This window comes from Lissotriton vulgaris, chromosome 5, assembly GCF_964263255.1.
Source record: "Lissotriton vulgaris chromosome 5, aLisVul1.2, whole genome shotgun sequence".
NCBI lineage: Eukaryota > Metazoa > Chordata > Amphibia > Caudata > Salamandridae > Lissotriton > Lissotriton vulgaris.
The window spans coordinates 1,925,545,944-1,925,569,769 of NC_141693.1; the positions used below are offsets into that span (position 1 = coordinate 1,925,545,944).

The 23,826-nt window shown below is 50.4% G+C and overlaps 1 protein-coding gene across 1 annotated transcript in view; it reads right to left on the bottom strand.

Annotated features, from left to right (window-relative positions):
• The window catches only part of NOTCH4 (notch receptor 4), a 366,092-nt gene that overhangs the window by 169,814 nt on the left and 172,452 nt on the right, over window positions 1-23,826 (bottom strand). Inside the window, exons 10-12 of the mRNA XM_086924525.1 lie at window positions 22,953-23,066; window positions 17,945-18,058; window positions 8,351-8,464 (exon numbers count right to left, since the gene is read on the bottom strand). Coding sequence (XP_086780651.1) covers window positions 8,351-8,464; window positions 17,945-18,058; window positions 22,953-23,066 — 342 coding nt within the window. The remainder of the gene's footprint in view (window positions 1-8,350; window positions 8,465-17,944; window positions 18,059-22,952; window positions 23,067-23,826) is intronic.

The window sequence follows — 23,826 nt, forward strand, 5'->3', positions numbered from 1 at the left end:
AGCCCCAGGATCTCCCAGACCTGGCTCAGTGGCGTCAAGAAGGGGGACCGACACAGGAGCAATTCCGTCAAGAACAGAAGACATGTCCCTCCCTCGAGGGACTACGCCAACAAGCCCTCGCCCAGAGCGCGGGAGATACCGCCGGGGCCCACTGGATCTATTGGGACAATGATCTATTGTACAGTGAACAGAGAATCGCCGAGTTGGGGGCCAGTCGAGTGTTAGTGGTGCCCCTCCGTTTTAGAGACTTCCTGCTGAACTTGGCCCACGATGTCCCCCTGGCCGGACACTTGGGTCAGGACAAAACCTACAACCGCCTGGTGACCCACTTTTACTGGCCCAAAATGAGAAATGACGTACTCAACCACTGCCGGTCTTGTCCCACTTGTCAGGCCAGTGGAAAGAGCGGCCGCAAACTCAAGGCACCCCTGCAGCCCTTTCCAGTGGTTACCACCCCGTTCGAAAAAGTGGGAATAGACATTGTGGGGCCCCTGGACCCCCGAACAGCACAAGGACATCGTTTTATCCTGGTACTGGTGGACCATGCCACCCGCTATCCCGAGGCCGTCCCCCTTCGAACTGTAACCGCACAGGTGGTCGGCCGAGCCTTAATGGGGATCTTCTCCCGAGTGGGCTTCCCCCGGGAAGTCGTCAGCGACAGAGGCACAAACTTAATTTCGAAATACATGAAATCCCTCTCGCAGCAGTGCGGGGTCACCTACCGATTCACAACCCCCTATCACCCCCAGGGGAACGGACTGGTTGAGCGGTTCAACCGTACACTCAAGGGAATGATTATGGGGTTAGAAGAGCCCCTCCGCCGCCAGTGGGATGTGCTCCTCCCGTGCCTCCTCTTCGCCTACCGAGAAGTCCCTCAGAAGTCCCTCGGCTTCAGCCCCTTCGAACTCTTGTACGGGCAACCTGTTCGAGGGCCCCTCAGCCTAGTCAAGGAAGGTTGGGAGATGGCCCCCCTGAAAACCCCTCCAGACGTCTACAAGTACCTCCTGACCCTCCGCAATCAGACCAGGCGGTTCCGAGAAATCGCCAAAGCCAATCTTGAAGCCAGTCAGGAGGACATGAAGAAATGGTACGATCAGAACGCCTCCTCCATAGAGTTCGTACCTGGCCAGCAAGTATGGGTGATGTCCCCCACTGAACCTTGTGCCCTGCAAGATAAGTGGACGGGGCCCTTCAAGGTGGTCGAGCGCAAGAGCCCCGTCACCTATCTCATCGACATGGAATCTTCCCGGAACCCCCTCCGGGTCCTCCACGCCAACAGACTCAAGCCTCACTTTGTACGCTCGGAGCTCAGCCTATTGATGGCTACAGACAGTGGAACGGAAGAAGACTCCGAGCCCCTCCCTGACCTCCTGAGGGCACGTGAAAAAGATGGTTCGGTAGACGGGGTCCGGCTGTCAGATGCCCTGACCTCAGAGCAGCGCCAAGACTGTCGGGCTCTCCTGCTGCAGTTCGCAGCCCTCTTTTCCCTCACCCCAGGGGTCACCCCCTGGTGCCTGCACGACGTGGACACGGGGGACAGTCCCCCCATCAGACATCGGGCGTACCGCGTGCCAGATCGGGTACGTGCCTGCATCCAAGACGAAGTCTCCAAGATGCTCACCCTCGGAGTCATCGAACCCTCGGACAGCCCCTGGGCCAGCCCAGTCGTACTGGTCCCCAAAGCTGCTGCCCCCGGCACCACCCCTGAGCTCCGATTCTGTGTTGACTATCCGGGTCTGAACGCTGTCACCCGAACCGACGCTCACCCCATTCCCCGAGCAGATGAGCTGATCGACCGCATGGGGGCTGCCCGCTACCTCAGCATCTTCGACCTGACAGCAGATTACTGGCAGATCGGCCTCACCCCCAGGGCTCAAGAACGATCCGCTTTCTCCACCCCGGATGTCCACTACCAATTCAAAGTGATGCCATTCGGCATGAAAAATGCTCCAGCCACTTTCCAGCGACTGGTGAACCAGGTATTGGCGGGCCTCGAAGATTTCAGCGCCGCCTACCTGGACGATATCGCAGTGTACAGCCGCCACTGGTCAGACCACCTCAACCACCTCCGAGAGGTCCTGCAGGCCCTCCAACAGGCCGGCCTCACAATCAAGGCCAGCAAATGCCAGATCGGCCAGGGGTCCGTGACCTACCTCGGACACCAAGTGGGGAGCGGTCTGGTGGCCCCCCTCCAGCTCAAGATCGCTGCCATCCAGTCCTGGCAGCCACCCATCACCCAAACCGAGGTCCGAGCCTTCTTGGGGCTCACCGGGTACTACCGGCGGTTTGTGAAGGACTACGGCAGCATTGTGGGGCCCCTCACGGCACTGACATCCAAGAACCAACCAAAAAGAGTCAACTGGACTCCTGACTGTCAAGCGGCCTTCGAGAAGCTGAAGGCCGCCATGTGCACCGCCCCTGTGCTCCAGGCTCCCGACTACAGCCGAGAGTTCATCGTCCAGACTGATGCCTCCGACCATGGCATTGGGGCCGTCCTCTCCCAACTGAACCCCGAGGGAGTCGACCAACCAGTGGCCTTCATCAGCAGACGCCTACTGGACCGGGAACAGCGCTGGAGCACCATCGAGAGGGAGGCCTTCGCAGTAGTGTGGGCCCTCAAGAAGCTCCGGCCCTACCTCTTCGGTACCCACTTTCGGGTGCAAACAGATCATCGCCCCCTGCAATGGTTAATGCAGATGCGGGGGGAGAATCCCAAGCTATTGCGATGGTCCATCTCCCTGCAGGGGATGGACTTCACTGTGGAGCACCGCCCTGGCCAGGATCACGCCAACGCAGATGGCCTGTCACGCTTTTTCGGCCTCGACGTGGAAAGTCCCCAAAAAGATGGGTGTCTCTCCCCGCCTTCAGCTGGGGGGGACGCATGTTGGACAGGCCACATGAAGGGCTCGCTCCCTCCCCGCCCGACAGGGCCCGGGCACCGGCTCTCCAGGTGCTACCCACAGAAGCAACTCGCAAACCGTCCCCTACGGGACTCCTGCTCCCGGACATCTCTGTATTACTGGCCCGGGCCACCGTCAGCACCATTGCCCGGGCCGGCCGCCATCTTGGACACTGCACCACGAGGCCGCGTCGCCTCAACTCGACCCCAGCCCTGGGCCTGGCCAGGCCCCGACATCCCGGCACCACCATCCACCAGGAGGTGAACGGACCACTTGGCAGGTCAAGAAGTGTCAATGGCTCTCCCCCGCCAGGTGCCGATCGCCCCCAGCCTCCCCGGGCACTGGCTCCACCCCCCTGCTGGGTGTCTGGACTCCCTCATCCCAGACCTCCCGACCTCCAAGTGCGAGGGTCCGGACATCAAAGGGCGCCAGACCTATATAGCCTATACGGGGACATCATAAATGTGGCACCTGTGTGTGTTGCGACAAAACGATTGAGGGTGACGTCTTTTCGCACAATGGTGTTTTTTGGAGGCACCAGACATTCACTAATTGTAAATCTAAAAATGTTGTCTACGGAATCTTATGCCTCTGCCAAAAATTGTATGTTGGCAAAACATCTCAGGAAATCAGGCAGCGCATCAGCCAACATAAATCAAGAGTGAGAAAAGTTGTTGCAAATGCACCACTTGTCAATCATTGGACTGCTGCTGGACATACGGAACAGGACATCAAATGGACTGTGTTATCAAAGGTGGATCTAGACATAAGGGGCGGCGACATCGAAGAAAAACTGTGTCAACGTGAAGCTACCCTTATCCTAAAATTCGATACGGTCCTTAATGGGCTAAATGAACTCTCTGAAGTCTCTCGAGTGCTCTAAAAAACAACGCGATTCACCTCATTTTCACTTTGCAACTACAACTCCCATAACTCTCCTTGAGACCATGTGACTGAAATCTCGCGCACTGTATGCCTTCATTCAATGGTCCTGCTTGAACCCAGAACATGAACACCGGCTTGCTGAATACTAAGAGACACCCCGGTTTACGCTGCGAGAGGAGTTCACACAAGGTAACACTGCTATGCGGTTTTTGCGCGACGTTTAGTTATATTTTTTAATTTCCGAGCGTAAGAACTAACGCGCGCTTCCCGGTTCCTTTTCAGCCAGCGGCTGTGAATTGTTGATCGACCACCCTATACAAACAATCGGAACGGGACCCCGAGCAATCTTCCACGTCCCAGAGGTACTTAGCGCTTCATTACTATTCTAGTGAACTAGCTCAACGCTACTTTCCCTGTATTGCAAACAACTCATGGTACATATGTCTTCCACGTTCACAGCCTTCACATAAAAAGCGCCTCGTCATGATGGCTCCCTGACGACTCCCATTTTGCACGCAGCCCCTTTGGATTAAACAACACTTGATGCAGGTATATTTCTTTATCTGTACACCCCTATAGATGACTGCAGGTTTGTTATATATTACTAACCATAGGCTAACTCTTTGTCCACAGCAACCCCCGTGACCTAACACTGAATACACACAGGTAGGAGGCTATGCTTGGCTTTGTTGGTCGCTGTTCTCACTCTGTAAACGTAAAGTTACTAAAGGAAATTTTTTCCTTTTTTCAGATTCTCTGGTCCTGATGAGAATCGGACAAAGGGTCCGATTCGAAACGCGTCGACCTTGTGTACCTTTTGTTGTTTTAGGTTTTTCGGTCAGAAAGGAATTGTATATATTATGCCTGTCATACAATTGCTGTGATATTAAGTATTTTTCAACATTTTTAGTGTTATTTCTGATTTGCTCTTGACTTTGCTTGCCTGACCTCGTTGATCTCTTTGCTTGTCTTATTTCACATGCACAATGTTGATTATGGTATGGAAGGAATGCGAGTGTGAATGTGGAATGACTGATGCATGAAAGATTGTGTTCACAACACGGACTGCCTGTCCTACTTTGTAATTTATTCTGCTCATCTTCTGTTTGTCTTTCTATATATATACATATAAATACACAAAGTATCTTGCCATTGTTTGTTTGTCTGTACAAAAAAATAAGGCATTTCAAAAATATATATAAATAAATATAATTGATTTATTTCAAAAGCCGACTAGCAATTGAGTCATTGTTAGTCTGGTTCCCAATTGAGTTGTTTTCTGTGAAATCAGTCACAGTATTTGCACTTCTTTTGTTTATTCTAGACCTATAACTGGGGCAGCTCCAGAGCAGGAAGGCAGTTGTATCCTGGAGTCGAGAGACACCGAGAAGAACTCATCCTTGACGGACTGCTGGCGCTGCCGCAGCCCTGCCTTGTGAGCTGTCGTCCTGCCGCTGGCGCTGCCGCGGCCCTCTGCAATCCACCATCTTCGTTGGGACCTGCTGGCGCTGCCGCGACCCGTTGTAACTACCATCTTCGTTGGGACCTGCCGGCGCTGCCGCGACCCGTTGTAACTACCATCTTCGTTGGGACCTGCCGGCGCTGCCGCGACCCGTTGTAACTACCATCTTCGTCGGGACCTGCTGGCGCTGCCGCGGACCGTTGCCACCTTCGACCACTCCGGGATCTGCTGGCGCTGCCGCAACCCGTCCTTCAAGAACGCCGAGCTCGAGGATTGTGAGCTACCCGTCATCTCATCGTAACCACCAGATTGGTAATAAGACTGTCCCGCTACCCCTTTCCCATCCAAGAGACTAGAATCGAGGGGACCCCTGAGTCCAGACCTCCTTGTACCATTCTACCGTACTTCAAGATTGCTTATAAAGAACGTTAAATCTTATCCTTGTGTGGTGCCTATTCTGTGGGGGGGAAGTTACTTGTCTGTACGATCGCTGGAGACGGCTCTCCCCGGAGACCTCTCCCCTTGTCCTCGGCCGACCCTCCAGGTCCCGTCTAACAGAGGGCAGGAAAAGGACGGAAATATTGTGAAGGGGTGAGCAGATGGAAAAGAATGAACAAAATGCATGGCGAGGAAAACAAAATAGTTAAAAAAACACATTTCTATACAAAGACAACCAAAACATGTGTTATAAAGAACCACGAGCAGAAAATAAAACAAATCCAGTTAGAACATAACATTTCTACAAATCTTTTTAAAAAATCTTCAAATAGCTGCCATAATGTCCATCTCTTGCAGAGTCCATACAGATGTAAAAGCAGTTACATGTACCCTTCTGCCGTACTTGAAAAGCAGAGCTGCCATCGGCTGCGTTCTGGAAATGCAGAGCTTCCGACGGAAAACATATACACAACCTGCTAGGACTTTTGAGAACTCAACCACAAGTTTCCTTGTAGTTACAGGCTAATTTGGAGACGAGTCTAAGTGATTAAGACCTAAACCAAACCAGGCCCTTCATAGTAAACAAAGCATGAATTTAGCAGGCACTCTGGTTAGATTAAACCGAAAGCCTCTATTAACTTGATTCCTTCTAAGTGGACATTTTAATGTAGATAACATCATTTGTAGAAGAGATATTGTTCCAGGTCGCTTATCAAGATTGAGGCTTGAAAGGAAATGAAAATGAGGCACCGTTCTTAAACAAATTAAGAAATAGCGCGACTCTCTGCCTGCCCAACTCGAATCACTGAAAGAAACGTCTGAAAGAGCAAATTCTTGTCAAGCGAAAGAGAAATGTCCCTCCTACTTCAAGCTTCGGGTTATTGTATTGTAGATCTAAGATTAACACTAACATCTAGGATAAGCGGTGGACAACCATACAAAACAGCTGTCAATGCTTTGGATGTCTGCCCTAAGGATAAGTGTGACAGGGGACCATAAACAGAGGAGAGTAAGAGCCTTCCTTGGAGTTCGGTGGACAAGGTGCTCCATCACAAACTTGGCAGGGTGCCTGGCCGGCCAAACTCTTGGGGGCAGATTACAATAACTGGTGCATCCCTGCAGATCAGCAGTGATGCGCCAGTTATTTTGCGTGACGTTAGGAACCCCTTGCGCCTCCATGGGTGTGCCGCATTTACAATACGGTGCACCGTGGCGCAAGGAGAGACAGATGTGTGACGCATCTGTCAGCGTATAGGTGACGCAGTGCTGGAGTTGTGTCTCAAGTGAAACGCAACTCCAGGACTGCTCAGGGGCATCCTATACTTGCGATGCTGCATCACTCTTTACGCCTGCATGTAACAGACGTATGGTTTTGATGCAGCATAGATGTAAAAGGGACTCAGTGAAATCTTGTAGATGCGTCACTTTTATGGGGCTTCCTTGCGATGGAACACCGATCCTGCATTATACCTGACACAGGTATAATGTAGCGCAGGGCTTTACAATGTGACGCATCTCAATAGATGCGTCATGTTGTAAATCTGTTGCATAGTAGCGCATGGTTTATGACGCCGCTGCAGTCACAGAAGTGACGCAACGTTGTCGTAAAGATGACGCAAGGGACTTTTAAATCTGCCCTTTGGTTCGCCAGATTTATTGAGAGTCGGGCAAACCGCTGTGCTTCTGCTGCCCGAGCCTCCTCTCGCTCCACCAGCTGAAATCCTAGACCAACAGGGCCATGGACATTAGGCCATCTGTTTAAGCACGTTTAACCATCTGTCCTATCAAGGGAAGGCATTCTGGTGTGCCTTTGTCCCGCTCAGGACCGCCATGGAAAGCCTGGTGGTCCCAAAAAGGACAACACACAAATGACTTTTACACGTTGGGATACACCTCCCAGTGTGTCAGAGACATTTAATTTCTGTTTTTGAATAATAAGCTTTCGCTTTGAGAGTTTTTATTTGAAAAACTAAACCCTATACTGTGTCGGCGGATTGAAATGGCACCCGTACAGCAAAGTAAGTGTCTATTTTGGAGCCGGTGTGATGGTGACCGCTCTAAAGGCACAGAGAACTCTGGGCCTGAATTAGAGTTCAGCGGGTGGGTCACTACATCACAAACATGACAGATATACCGTCCGCCGTATTACTGGTGCCATAGGTCATAATGCATTTGTAAAACGACAGACTGTCACATTTGTAAAGAAATATACAGTCTGCCAAATCTAAATCATGCCCTCTGTCTGTCTGGTGGAGAACTCTAAATACGTTGAGTTGTAGATCACCTGGGAATGGAGTGAAGACAGCCAGGTACTAAATAAGGCCCTATATGGCCTCAAATCACTCACTAATTAAACAGCAGTTTTAGATGTACATTTCCAATCAGGTTTCTAGTTTAGGTCACCCATGAATAACACTCTGTGATACGTGTGTTGCTTGACAAATGCATAATGATGAAAAGAGAACAAGAATATATTATTACAAATGGGAGAAACAGGGTGGACGAAAGAAGGACACTTGCGAAAAGAGAACAAGATTATATTATTACAAATGGGAGACACAGGGTGGACGCAAGAAGGATGCTGGGTGGACGTAGGAAGGATGCATGGTGGACACAGAGCAGGTGTAGTCAGTTAAGGAAGCAGAAGGACAGTTTCATCACTTACCTTCCGAGCAGTCGCAGGTGAATGTGCCCACCCCGTCCATGCACCGTCCTCCATTAAGGCAGGGGGTGCTGGCGCACTCATCTATGTTATTCTCACATAGGGAGCCATTGAATCCTGAGAGGAAGGAACAGCAAGTGTCATAAACCAAAGGAGTTCAAGGACTTGGTGTGTGACCATCCAGTTGAGAATGGCGTCATCTGCTTGCCCCCCCACAAGTATTTAATCTAGCCTAAGCCTACTCTCCTGCACATACCCCTGCTTTAGTTTCTCATCAGACCCCCTTACACTGCCTCTAATTTATTGATGGGCCTCAGCAGTTTTACAATGACATTTACACCAAAACAACTATACATGAAAGCAGGTATGTCCAATTGTAGCCCATATTATAATTGTACGGAATTAGGACCCACGTCAATCCCATCGGAACAAACCAGAAACCTACAATTTATCCTGGACAACAAACTCACCATGGCACCGCGGGAAAATGCTGTCACTTCCTCTTGCTTCCTCACCTTACGAATGCTATACAAGATCTTCAAGTGGTTACCCCAAATCGACCAGAGGAGCCATCACTCAATCCATCATCACAAGCAGGCTAGTATATGGAAGCACACTCTATGCCGGAATTCCAACCCACCTCAAACAGAGACTGCAGACCATTTAGAACACCGCCGCCCGACTCATCCTCTACCTCCCTCGCCACACCAACATCTTGCCTCACTTCAGAGAGCTCCACTGGCTCCCCTTTCAGAAACGCTGCTAATTAAAGCTGCTCACCCACGCATTCAAGGCCCTGCACAACACTGGACCTGCCTACCTCAACCACCGCCTACACTTCTACCAACCCACCACACAACTGCGATCTACGTCTCTCTCTCGCACATATCCCACACATCCACAGAAGTAGCGTTGGAGGTCACTCTTTTTCCTTTATTGCCACCAAGACCTGGAACTATCTCCCCTACACATCAGGAGCTCTTCTTCACAACTAGACGTCCGCAAGAAGCTGAAGACCTGGCAAGTCCACTAACCCTATGGATCTCATTCGGTTGACTCACAACCACTCTTGCTTGACCTACAGACCTGCTCAAGAGCCTGGATATCTTCACAGGTGACAAGTGTGTGCAACAAATCGACTTAACAGAGCATAACATACCATACAGAAATGTCAACAGAAATTCTCTCACAGGCTACAATGGAAATAAACTGAGAAGTGGGGCCTTTCTGTCTGGGCTCCCCTCGCTTTGTGGAGACAAACCCCTGGATTGGTTAATAATATATCTGTATCTTTATATACATATGAATTTCTCCTCTAAAGCTTATGCTATCTTTGATCCTTATACTAAGCAACTATGAATTTTATATTTTGGATTTCCCAATGTTTGAATAATCTGATGCTGATGTATATGTTTCTTAATACATATGATTTTCTCCTCGAAGATTTATCCTGTTTTGGAACCTTATGCTAAGCAACGAAGAATTGTATATTCTGATATATCAATCCTTAATCAATCTTAAGTAATGTATTGTACGAGGTAAATTGAAAAAAAAAACATTTTTTAAAAAGGAATAAAAAATAAGTGTGATACTGAAAAAAAAAATAAGGAAATAAAATGAGAATCCCATTTAGGGCCTTGTTGGCCCAACCACTGTTTTCTCCACCTCATTTAGAGGTCATGTGAAGGGGGCGTGGCTTGGACGCCGATCGGGATGGCGGCGTGAGCTCGCAGCTCCGCGCGGAATCCCGCTAATTCTCCTGTTTTCGGGACCCTAGGCGACCCGAAGACGACGTTCCTGCCCTCTGAAGTGTAAGGGGACAGCTGGGCGCAATCGGAGAGTCGCTGGGGGACTGCTGGCCCCGAGAAGATCGAGTGAAGAGGCGGCCGAGGTGTTGCCGAGGGTGAGAAGAAAATGGCGGCGAGGAGGTCGGACGGTTCCGAACTTCGGCCCTGAACCAAGTTGTCGCCGAGTGGCACGAGATCCTGCACTTGGCTGCCTGAGGCACTAGGATTGGCGGTGCTCTGTCCTGAGACCAGGGGACGCTGACCTGATTCACCCAGGAGCCCGGGGACCCTCGTTGGCCACCGCTCTGAGACTTATCCTTCCCCCCTCAGGCCGGAGGGGGGTGGCGGAACGGAGCCCGTCCACCTGGCCATTGTTCCTGAGAGCGTCGGCGGGGACATTGCGCTGCCTGGTGCCCGGTGACCGGCACGGACCCACGGGCGTAATCGCAAAACGGGCGACAGGACTTGTGACGCAGCACCCTGGCATGGCGGCGATCGGAGGGCCGATGCCCGGTAGTCGCGAGGGGGACTCGGCGACATCAACTCAGCTGAGTGAGAGTCCCTCCCCGGAGCTTGACCAGGAACAGCGGCTGAACCGGCGTTTGGATGCCATCCTTGATGCGATCACCTCCACTAAGGAAGCATTGCACAATGACATTGCCCAAGTGGCCACGGGCCTGGGGCTGCTACGCGCGGATCACGCGAAGCTGGCAGACAGGGTCAAGGACCATGACCAGCTGTTGCTGGACCTGAAGCCATCGGTGGTGACCGCGGAGCACAGGATCACGGACATTTTGGCCCGACTGGACTCACTGGAATGGAGGGCGGAGGATGCCGAAGGCCGCAATAGACGGAACAACGTGCGGGTCGTAGGCCTGCCGGAACGGATTGAGGGGGAGGACGCGGTGGCCTACATGGAGAACTGGTTCCGCACTGTGGTGGCACCGGAGGGGCTTACTCCTTTTTTCACTCTGGAGCGAGCTCACCGGGTGCCTGCTCGCCCGCCGGGGCTTGGCCGCCCCCCCCCGACCGATGGTGGTGCGGCTCCTCCACTACAAGGACCGGGATCTTCTCATCCAGCGGGCCAGGATGTCGGGCCCGTATGGGGTGGAGAACAGTAAGGTAACGATCTTCCCGGATTACACTCAAGCGGTCCAGAAGAACAGGGCATCGTTCCTTGCTGTGAAGAAGGAGCTCAGGGAGGAAGGCATCCAGTACTCCTTGCTCTACCCAGCCAAGTTGCGGATCATTATGGACGGTACTACGCACTTCTTCCAGACTCCGGACGAAGTTTGGCAATGGCTCGAGTCATATAGAGCGGGGACGGACAAATCACACCAAAGTAGGCGAGACCAACCCAAGCAGCCCCGGGTGAGGCAGTCACAACGCATCAGATCCCGCAACAGGCGCCAGCGGGAGAAGCGGGAGGCTCAAATGGCGGCGGAGAAGAGGGATGCGCTCGCAGCGACGGCGGCCATTACAGGGTCGCAACAGAACAGTGAACGGGCAGAAACGGACTCGGGAGGGGAAGGCAGCAGAACAGGAGAGGAACTTTCAGAGGCGGAAAGTTCGAAGGGGCCGATAGTGACCCCACAGACATCGGATGGTATTTTCTGCGGCTGAGATAGAACTGGGACTAGATCGGGACTTCATGGTAGGGTGATATCCTGTTGATGGAGGGCGGGTTGCCGGGAGGGGGAGCTGTGTGCGTTAGAGGGGATGAAGGTGCGGGGTGCGGGCTCCGCTAGCTGGGGTCGGCGGCGACTCACCCCCCTTGGGCCCTTAAGGTCGACTGTGGTGGAGACCACAGGGTAAGAGTGTGAGAAGTTGGTTCAAGGTTTGGATGGGGGCGGCCACTGGGTTTGTGTGCTCTGTCCTGGGGAGTGGGGTTTGGGAAGTGTTTCAGTTTTGGGAATGTTCGGGGGGGGGGGGCAACTGCAATGGGGGGGCCATGGACCTTTGTTTTTTGATTCGGACTGTACGAAGTTGAAATGGGGACATTACCTAACTTGAAATGCCTAACGTGGAATGTCCGGGGGCTGCGGACCATGGTGAAACGTCACAAAGTACATGCATATCTGGTACGCAGGGGGGTTCAGATTGCTATGCTCCAGGAGACTCATCTCACCAAAAAAGAGTGCGCTGCCTTGCAGAAAAGATGGCGAGGCCAGGTGTTTGGCACCACTTACTCAGCGTATGCCAGGGGGGTGTTGATCTGGGTGAGGGCGGGGATACCCTTTCAGGTGCTGAATCAAGTAGTAGATCCGGATGGCAGGTATGTGGTGGTGGAGGGGAGGTTATATGGACGGGATGTGGTTTTCTGCTGTGTCTATGCACCGAACACTGACCAGGGCCGATACTTTGATAGTCTCTCGGGGTCCTTGGCCTCTTTCCTGGCGGGTCCGATAGTGTTAGGGGGGGACTTCAACTCAATTACGGATGTTGCTCTGGATAGGTCCCATCCCCCCCTAGTGGACTCTCCGGTGCGCAGGCTGGCCGCGCACAGGAAGGACTGGCAGGAACGATGGGGGTTGCTGGATGTCTGGAGGGAGCGGCACAGGGGAGCCAGGGATTATTCCTTTTATTCCGCTCTCCATGATCTACATGTCAGGATCGATTCGGTGCTTTGCGGGGTATCCCTGGCCCCATTGATTACCCATGCGGAGTACCTGGCTAGGACTATATCCGATCATAACCCCCTATTAGTGCACATTCAGTGGCAGAGAGAGCGCTCAGTGATACCAACATGGCGGCTTCGGCCGGAGACGCTAGAGGACTCTGTGTTCAGCGATGCGGTTCGGCAAGGCATAGATAGTTATTTCGGAGTGAATGAGGGCACGGCTGCGAGTAGGTCTATTGAATGGGATGCGATGAAAGTGGTGGTGAGAGGGGTGTGTTTGGGTAGGTTCTCGAATGCTCGTGCGACTGTGCTGAATGACCTAATGAAAGCGGAAGAAACTTTGAGGGACTTGGAGCGCCGCAGGCCAGCTAGGCCAGGTCTACAGGCCTAGTTGTTGGAGGCGAAGGAAGTGGTTGCCACCGAGACGGAACGTTTGAGGTGCTATGACTATAGGCAGTACATCATCAGGGCACACGCAGAAAGGGACAAGGTGGGTACCCTCTTGGCCAGATTAGCTAACCCGGAACTTAGGGGCTGCCCGATTCTCGGCATTAATAATGCGCAGGGAGAGATGGTGTACTCCCAGGCAGCGGTATTGGAACGATTTAGGGGGTATTATGAGGAACTGTACAGGAGTCAGCTGGGAGTGGGGGTTCAGGACATCGCGGAATACCTGGGGGAGAGGCAGCTCCCGGTCCTGGATGAGGAAGATGTGAGGGAGCTGGGTAGCCCGATCACGCTCACGGAAATACGGGTGGCCATCAAACATATGGCCCGCAACAAGACGCCCGGGGTGGACGGACTGCCAATTGAATTCTATCAACAATATGTGGACAGCTTGGCGCCCAGGCTGCTGGTGGTGTACACGGAAGCCTTCGAGACGGGGGCATTGCCTGGGTCCATGCGGGAGGCCTTGATTGTACCGCTCCTCAAACCTGGCCGGGATGCCGCGGATGTGAGGTCTTATCGCCCGCTGTCCATGCTGACGGTGGATTATAAGATCCTGAGCCGAATCCTGGCCACCAGGCTGGCCCCGCACATGACGGGTCTGGTACACAGGGATCAGGCCGGGTTTATACCCACGAGGAGCACGGCGCTGAATATCCGCCGCCTGGTGGGAATAATGGACGCCATCTTGGACAGGGAGGGAGCACCGGCGGTTCTGTCCGTGGACATCGAGAAGGCCTTTGATAGCTTGGAATGGCCTTTCCTGGATGGAGTGCTAGAGAGGTTTGGCATGGGCGAGGGGTTTCGGAGGTGGACGAGGGTCTTATATACCTCGGCGACGGCGAGAGTACGATTGGGTGGCCTGGTGTCTGCGGCGTATCCAGTGGGCAGGGGAACACGACAGGGATGTTCTCTCTCCCCCCTATTGTTTGCCCTGGCGATGGAACCCTTGGCGGTCCAAGCGAGGTCAGGTGACCGATACGCGGGGATAGTTAGTGACGGGCAGTGGCATTATATATCGCTATACGCGGATGACTTGCTCCTGTACCTAGCTGACACCTCGGGGGCATTGGTTGGAGCGATGGACCTGCTGTCTGAGTTCGGCCGGCTGTCGGGCCTTAAGGTCAATTGGGCGAAGACTTGTGTGTTTCCGCTGCGAGCGGGATCGCCAGCCCCTAGCAGCGATTTGGGTGTAGTATGGGAACCCTCTTGCATCACCTATTTGGGTGTCCGCATTTACCACGCGGCTGCGGACCTATTGGAGGGCAACATCGGCCGCTGTGTCCGGGCGCTGCGGGGCAGCTTGTCTTTCTGGTCGACCCTCCCGCTGTCAGTCCTGGGCAGGATAGCACTGTTGAAAATGGTGGCGCTCCCCCGCTTCCTCTATTATTTCCGAACGCTGCCTGTCTGGATTCCCCAGGGGGTGTTTAGAGAACTGCGGTCAATGATAATTGGCTTTCTTTGGGGGCATGGCCGCCGTAGAGTAGCCCTGAGCACGCTACTTCGCCCCAAGCTGGAAGGGGGCATGGCTGTGCCCGACCTTGAGCTGTATTATCTTGCAGCGCAGTTGCAGGTCCTTACACAGAACGTAGCCAGGGTGTTCCGGGGCCCGGAGGAGGACCGGGATCGGGGAATGCAACGCCACGTGCTGTCCTACATCATTATGCAGCAGCGGCTCGAGTTACGGGCCCTCACCATGGAAGAGCGGATGCTCCGGCTGTGCTGGCAACGGAGCCTTCGGAGAGCGAGGGCATCGCGGCCTTATGCCCCGGAGATACCGATCGGGATGTTGACGGCATTGCCGCACGGAGGAGATTGGTCCCCGTTGCTGGATTGGGAGGAGGCGGGACTGCAGGTGGTGGGCGACTTGTACATAGATGGGGCTTTGGCGCCGTTCGAAGTGCTCCGGGACCAGTTCGGGCTGCCCGCTGGGGGCTTTCTCCTACACGCGGCAGTAGTTGCTGCCATACAAAAGCATTGGAAAGAGGGGCTCCTGGAACCCACGACGACTATGGCGTGCCAATATGTGGTGATGGCGGCTGGCACGTTCAAAGCTGTGACGTGCCTCCATAATAGGATGCTGAACGAGGGGTTGGAACCACTCCAAGGGCTCAAGGCTAAATGGGAGGTGAGCATCGGCCGGCCCATACCGGATACGGCATGGGGTCACGTCCTGCGACGCACGTGGAAGGGCACTAGAAACGCGCGTTTTCAGCAGGTGCATTTCTATGTGCTCCATAGGGCCTATTTAACTCCTGAGAAACTACAGCGGTACTTTCAGGTGCCGGATGCCTGTTGCCCGCGGTGTTCGTCCCAGGGAGCGGACATGGACCACTTGTTTTGGGGGTGCCCACAACTGGGGACCTATTGGGCGGAGGTAGGGGAACTTCTGAATGAAGTGACTGACAGGGAGGTGGAATTCGACATGGCGGCGTGCCTATTGCTCTGGTTCCCGCATAGTAAGCACACCAGGGTGACAAGCAAATTCATAGACCTGGGCCTGATATTGGCACAGAGGGAAATATCGTGGCATTGGAAGTCCAGGGGGGGACCCTCACTGCGTAGATGGAAGAATGAGCTGCTGCGGTGGTCTGACTGCGAGAGTGTGCTCCGGATGAAGCAAGCTGTAAAGTTGGGGAATGAGAAGGCACTGGATGCGGCGCGTGCATGGGAGTTAGTGGTACAGGCTATGCGTGATTCTTTGGTAGAGGATGAGGATGGCGAGACCTAAGCCGCTGGACACCGCGGGGCGAACACAGAAGTATAGCATCACGCACTGTAGTGGACCCATCCAATTCGACAGGACGAGGCACACACCTTAGCAGTTGCCAGGGGGGGGGGGCTTTGGGGGGGTTGGTTGTTGGGTGTTTGGGGAGGGCCGGAAGCCATTAGATGGTCACCTGTTAGGGCCTTGGATCTACTGGGACGGTGGTTACTATGTGGAGGGTAGAATGGCTGGGTAGTGTGGCCAGGTGCGACGACCCATGGCGCCTAGGGCAGGTCCCGACAAGGGCGACATCACTGACTATCACTGGGATGGCTGACGGGAATGTTGTTGTGGGTGGGGGGGTAAAAGCAGATACGCAAAACGATCTTTCAACCAGGGTCCTTATGGGACGTGCACTGTGATGTGTTCCTCTTGAGCGATATAATATGCCGCCCGGCCTCCGGGATGCGGGCTGAATGGCTGTGTACGACTGGGAATTCTTATTGGACGGGGGGATCTCACAAGTGTACTGGCTGCTTAATTGTATCCGGTGGTTTATAACTCTGCAATAAAAATATATTTAAGAAAATTTAGAGGTCATGTGAACACTGTGTTCAAGCAACGGTGCCTCCACCACCCGAACGGTTTATCGGCTGGCCCCCTCAAGCCTAATAGTGGTACTTATTGTTTCCTTAACACCTTGTGTTACTCTTCTGGGGTGGACTTCCTGAGATGGCAGGTAGCACCAAGAGCCTTGACTCTTATAGACAGGTCCGCATCCTATGGCTTTAGAGCATCTACGCAGCTGATATATCAATGTGAACAGACATATATGTGCCTTGTTGACACTAAGCATGGGCGAATTTTGCGAATCTCGCGTTCGCGAATTTTGCGGATTTGCGAACTCGCAATTCGCAAAATCCGCGAATTCTCGCAAATTTGCGGATTTTTTTTTTTTTTTGTGTTCGCGCGTGTTTCTGCCAGTTCGCGAGGGTTTTGTACAATTTCGCAAAACGCGAACTTACCTGTCGGGTTGCAAGTTTTGCGAACTTGTTGTTTCTACGTGTCCGGCCTGTTTGGGACACTCTTCTTCATCACTGCCACTCTCTGTCACCACTGCCACTCTCTGACTACTCATGCCACCCTCTGGCCCACCCATGCCACCCTCTGTTTCATCACAGCACCCTCTGGTTGTCCAGTTTTACATTATTGTGGCAAAGCAAAGCACACCTTCCCTGCCTCAAGTGACCTGAATTAATTTGGGGCTGATTAATGTGTCACAGAATATTTTTTTAGCTGGCACCTGCTTCCTTAGTGCTTCCTGATTAGTGATCTTTTGCACTTGCTAAGTGCTTTCATTGTTGCAAAATTAGTTACAACACCTGCCCTGCCCCAACTGACAATAATGAATTAGGGGCTGATTAATGGATTTGAACTTCCAGCCTGGCTCCTGTTTGTCTCCCTTAGCTGTAATTCAGGACCTTTGTGGCATATGTGTAACTATTCTGAGGTTCAGAGCAGGGTCACATAATAGTTGCAACTGGCAACTGAACTCTGGAGGGGCCCCTCAGGAAGCACTACAGGAAATGGCTACTAATGATGATCCTGAACTTTTGAACCTGGTAAGTAGTTTCAGTTTTGCTAAGATCGTATTTCTGCAATTTAGCGCTTATTCGCGGGGCGCGAAGTTGTACTGGGAAGCCGCGAACTCACGCGAACAGTGCGAGCAAGCCATAAAATCCGCTGCTCGCAGATTTGCGGATTTTGCGGGAGATTCGCGAATCTCGCGGATTGCGAATTTACCGAAAATCCGCAAAATCCGCGAGCGAAACGGATTTTCCGCCCATGCTTAGTTGACACTCGAGTTTCACTAGATGTGTTGTCCCAACATCCTAACACTCACTTTCTACAGTTTTGTCTCGTTTCGTTAGATTTTCTCATCTCTTCCCTGTTGCCCATTCATCCTCTTTCCACCCAGGTCTCTTTCTGCCTCCGATTGTGCTCTTTGACCTTCTCATCCATCCACCCGGACTTACCTGGTTGACACTCACAGTCAACCCCATTTGGGCGATCGGTGCAGACCCCTCCATTTTGGCATGGGCTGGCGAGGCACTCGTCGGTCTCGATCTCACAAACAACACCTTCAAATCCTGCAGCAGGGAAGAAGAAGTAGAAAGAGCAAAGTCATTATAGAGCAGGTTGGTAGGAAGAACAAAGACAATCAAAACGAAGACAAGTAAAATAAAAGGCTTTCATCCCTGGAGGCCGGTGATCCATTCGGGAGGCATGCTTACCTGCACTGAGCAACCACGTTCACATAGTAAAGTTGATCTAGGATCTTGTGCCAGTGAGTTCTCTGTCTGCTAAGATTAAACATAGCCTTAGGCTAAAGGATTTTAGCTATGAAGAGGGGAAGGCGGTAATCAGGAGTTATATGTAGAAGAACTTTCTTTGGGTCCTGAACAGGTCGCTTCAATAGCCCCCAAGTGATCCGCAGGTAGACATGGAGCAAAGCAGAAGAAGCGGACATTGAGGTAGGACAGGCAAACAGAGGGGACATTGCTTATTTTACTAATGATCTGTTAATCAACAAGTAATGGCATTTAGTACTTTCCAGTTAGAGTTTGGGAATTTGTAGACTTTTAAATTGCACTGACCATGCTTTTCTTTCATCTCATTAAGTCAATGGTGTTTGCAAATTAATCTTCCATTGTAATCTGTACTGGGGTTCAGTCTATGACTGGTGGTGTTCGATTCAAGTCTGTAAATGTTCCCAGAGGGCTGGACTCAATAATGAGCAGGACCTGCATCCAGAGAGGTATAAGGCAGTAGCACCGGCTTGCTGAGCCTCTTCCCCCTGGTGAAGAGCTCGATTCACGGAGACTTGCTCCACACGACTGGATCCACAGCCTGTGGAGCTGGGTAAGTTTGGCTCCACCCTTTCTCGTCTTGACTATGCCATATATACGTGCATGCAGTACCATATATTTGTGTGCTTTAATATCAATAAACGTAAAGTGGTGCACTTAACCGATATACTGAAGGTGCATTTGCTGTATAATCCAGATATTTGTGTATACTAATATGTACCTTATAGTGGTACCAAATTTCAGTTTTCATATATATCTGCATTTGCATAGTTTGAGAAATGTTGTTAACTCTTATATGCTCATGTATTAATTTGAATAGTACCCTGCATTTATTTTATAACTGTATATGTATCCATAACCATGCATTTGAATGTTTATTGAAGTGCTTTGCTGTGTTAGCTTGACGAAAGGCCTTAATCATGTGGAACCTACTGTTTAACCTTCAATGTGAAAGTTTGCTCGGCTTGCAATGTTTTCTTCTTCTATGCAGTTGCGTTCATGTGAACCCATAGTTAGTCAAAGGCACATTGTGTATGAGAGATAGTGAGGCTCGAAGGAGAACACCTGGCAAGGGCGAGAGGCATTAACAAAGAAAGGGGTATATTTAAAAGGGAAGTGTTAAAACGCGGTGTTAGCCTTTTTGGCTTAACACCGTGCTCCTCCACTTTGGAAACTCAGGACTGCACTGTATTTACAACAATACTGGTGCAAACCTGCGTTTCCACCTGTGTTGGTGCTAATTACAGCTGCATAAGCAGGCACCCTTGCACCATATTGTATGGGTGTTTGCATTGTGGGAATGACTGTATATGTGCAGAAAGGTGCCCCTTCCTGCACATAAACAATCTTAAATGGCGATTTGTAACTTCTAAGTGTGCTGCTTTGTGCAGCACCCCTTGAAGTAGCAACTCGTCATTTTTAAAACGATTGTTTATGTGCTATGTGCAGATTGCAGCACACATAGAAACAGCAACAACGAGGAGAAATAAAGCGTTTCTCCTCTTTGCGCCATGTTAAGACCAGGTTTTGTTTGATCTTAATTTCATCACTGCCCCATATTTATGCCACAATTGTAAATATGGGGCAGCGTCAAAGTCAATGGGTGTTGCAGTGGAACGCCCACCACAACACCCACTCTCCTCCCCTTTCATGCTAAGTATAGTGTGAAAGAGTGCCTTATTTAGAAGGCAGCGTTAAGCCACATCAACTGGCTTAACGCTGCCTTGCAAATAAAGCGAAGCCCGTATCGCAACAGGAACTTCAAAAAAAGTGATGTTCCTGTGGCGATAGGGGCTTGTACATATGTCCCAAAGTGAAGACACCTATTTGTGTTATATCTTGAGACAGGAGGAATCCAAGGACGTCCTAATGTTCAGACCATGAGATGGGGGTATCAAATAAGGTTGCCAAGTTTTAGTGTGAGAAGGTGGAAAAGTGCAGGGGCAATAGATTTGGGATTCTCGAATGCCTGTGGAAGATTAATTGGAAGTCACACTTTAGCTATAGTTAGATTCCTTTTACACTTCGAGGGGTACAGACCTTTTTGCTACATGTCTGCTGTGGGGCTTTATGCGATGCAATACTCCTGATTTTTTAGACTTCTACAGAAGTCTCTGTAATGCTGGTACCTTCCTGCTTTACTGGATCGAATTAGGATTTCCCAAATTAATAATACTTAGTTCAGGCTTAGATTAGGACATTTAGATTTACTTATGTATAGGTAAGAGGACTGAAAATCATATACTGATCACCAGATTTTGTTCCTTATTGTCTCCATTGCTATTACTGAATGCTTGCATGTTTTATACTTTTGAGACTAAACTTTGATAGACGATTTGGACTTCCAGTAGTGTTTCTGTATTTTTACATTATATTCTTGAGACTTGTATGCATCAGTTTGGCTTTCAATTTATACTAAGCTTACATTTAATCGGATTTATTGAATTTTGGGGTCTCCCTGTGTAGCCAAATGAGCTAGACTGTAAATTGAACTCTGGTATAATGCTAACTCTTCTTTATTTCCCAGGTATCTAAAAAGGCCTATCACAGAGAAATGTGGATATTCTGCTCAGTGCTTTGGTACCTCAAAATATAACATGATGCAAAAGGATGGGCAGAGGATGGAATGTAGGCAGTGATGGAAAGGGCGGGCAGGGAAAGGAGGGGTATGTAGAGAAGGGGTGAGAAGATGGGAGATAGATTAACAAAATGCATGGCAAGGAAAAAATAGCAGGAACCCTAATTTACAGAATAGTCAGAAAAAAGCAAATTTCTATACAAAGACAACCAAAACACGCTATATAAACCCACAATTAAATTAAATTAAATTAAATAAAGAACCACCAGCAGAAAATAAAACAAATCCAGTTAGAACAAAACATATTTTAAATCTACAAATAGCTGTCATAATGTCCATCTCTTGCAGAGACAATACAGATGTAAAAGCAGTTACATGTACCCTTCTGCAAAGTAGAGCTGCCATGGGCTGGATTCTAGCAATGCAGAACTTCCGACGACAAACATAGTCACAACCTGCTAGGATTTTTGAGAACTCAATACAAGTTTCCTTGTAGTCACAGGCTATTTTGGAGACGTATGTGAGTGATTCAAAACCAACCCCAATCTAGCCATTAATAGTAAACAAAGCATGAACTTAGCAGGCACACTGGTTAAACAAAGTGACTACACCAAAAGCCTCTATTAACTTGATTCCTTTTAAATGGGCATTGTAATGCAGATACCATCAATTGTAAAAGAGACATTGGTCCACGTCGCTTATCAAGATTGCGGCTTGAAAGAAAAGGAAAAAGAAGCACAGTTCTTAAATAAAATAAGAAATAGCGCTACTTTCTGCCTGCCCAACTCGAATCACTGAAAGAAACGTCTGAAAGAGCAAACCAGCAACCGAGGGCCACGCTTCTCTCGTGAAGCTAAAGAGAAGGTCCCTCCTACTTCAAGCTTCTCAAGACAGTCTGCAACCTTAAGCCATCAACTCTGGCTGACCTGGGCAGATGTAAAGCTTATTTCCAGCATCCCCTTCGGATTATTGTACTGTAAGATCTAAGCTAGGAGCTGGACAATCCTGCAAAACAACTGGCAATGTTTTGGATGTCTGCCCTAAGGATAAGTGTGACAGGGGACCATAAACAGAGGACGGCAAGGGCCTTTCTTAGAATTCAGTGGACAGGGTGCTCCATCACAAACATGGCAGGGTGCCTGTCCGGCCAAACTCTTGGTTTGCCAGATTTATTGAGAGTCGGGCAAACCGTTGTGCTCCTGCTGCCCGAGCCTCCTCTCGCTCCACCAGCGGAAACCTTAGACCAACAGGATCATGGACATTAGGCCATCTCTAATCACATCAAACCATCTGTCCTATCAAGGGAAGGCATTCTGGTGTGCCTTTGTCCTGCTCAGGACTGCCAGGGAAAGCCTGGTGGTCACCAAAAAAAGAAAACACACGAATGACGCCTACTCAGTGGGATACATCTCCCAGTGCGCCAGAGATTTTAAATTTCTGGTTTTCAAAAATAAGCTCTTGCTTTAGGAGTTTTTAGTTGAAAAACGAATCACTATACTACGCAGGAGCATTGAAAATAGCCCCCGTACAGCAAAGCTGGAGGCTCTTCCTTGGAGCCACTGTGGCAGTGACTGCTCTAAAGGTTGACAGGTGGATTACTGCGTCACAAACGAGACGGGTATGCCATCGCCGTAATACCAGTGACATAGGATATAATGCATTTGCAATGCGACAGACGGGATATCTTGTACGTTTGCAACAAAATATCCCATCTGCCAAAGTCTAAATCAGACCCTCGGTCTGCCTGGCGGAGAACTCTAAATACGTTGGGTTGTAGATCACCTTGGAATGGAGTGCAGACGGCCAGGGTCTAAACAAGGCCCTAAATGGCTTCAAATCACTCACTAATTAAACCGCAGTTTTAAATCGAAATTTCCAATCAGGTTTCCAGTTTAGGTCACCCATGAATAAACCTCTGTGATACATGTGTTGCTTTACACATGCATGATGACGAAAAGAAAACAAGATTATATTATAACAAATGGGAGACACAGGGTGGACGCAAGAAGGACGCTGGGTGGACGTAGGAAGGATACCGGGTGGATACAGGGCAGGTGTAGTTAGTTAAGGAAACAGAAGGACAGTTTCATGACTTACCTTCCGAACAGTCGCAGGTGAATGTGCCCACCCCGTCCATGCACCGCCCTCCGTTCAGGCAGGGGGTGCTGGCGCACTCATCAATGTTATTCTCACACAGGGAGCCATTGAATCCTGACAGGAAGAAACAGCAAGTGTCATAAACCAAAGGAGTTCAAAGACGAAGGGGCATATTATCAACAACTAGCGATATTTATCGCTAAATAAGCTTATCGAATTTTTTTTTATCGCCGCGCATCGCTGGAGTTCATCGCAGCGATAACATGCTATTAGCAACGTTTATCTCCAATGCGATAAAATATCCGGCGATATCGGCAGACATTAACGCCAATAGGGTCTTAACCTGAATATCCAACTCCCATTGGATCTACTGGTTAAGAAGTGGTCTGAGCAGGCGTTAGTTTTCAGCGATATTCGCACTTTGCGCACATTTTTTTAGCACTACGCCTGCGTTGATAATAGGCGATAGCGATGTTAGCGACTGCTTTCAGTCGCTAACAGGTTGGGTACGCCCACTTTGCATGTCATTAGCGATAAATATCGCTGACATGCAAAGCGGGCCCCAAACGGTCGCAAAAGCGGCGATAATTTCATTTCGCCTGCCTTGGTAATATGCCCCTTGGTGTGTGACCATCCAGGTAAGAATGGAGTCATCCGCTCGTCTCCTACAAGGATTTCATCTAGTCTAAGCCTACTCTCCTCCTGCACATACCCCTGCTTTACTCTCTCATCAGACCCCCTTACACTGCCTCTTATTCATTGATGGGCCAAAGCAGTTTTACAATTACAAAACAACTTTACATGAAAGCAAGCAAGTCTGATTGTAGCCCATATTCGTATTGTACGGAATTAGGACCCACGTCAATCCCATCGG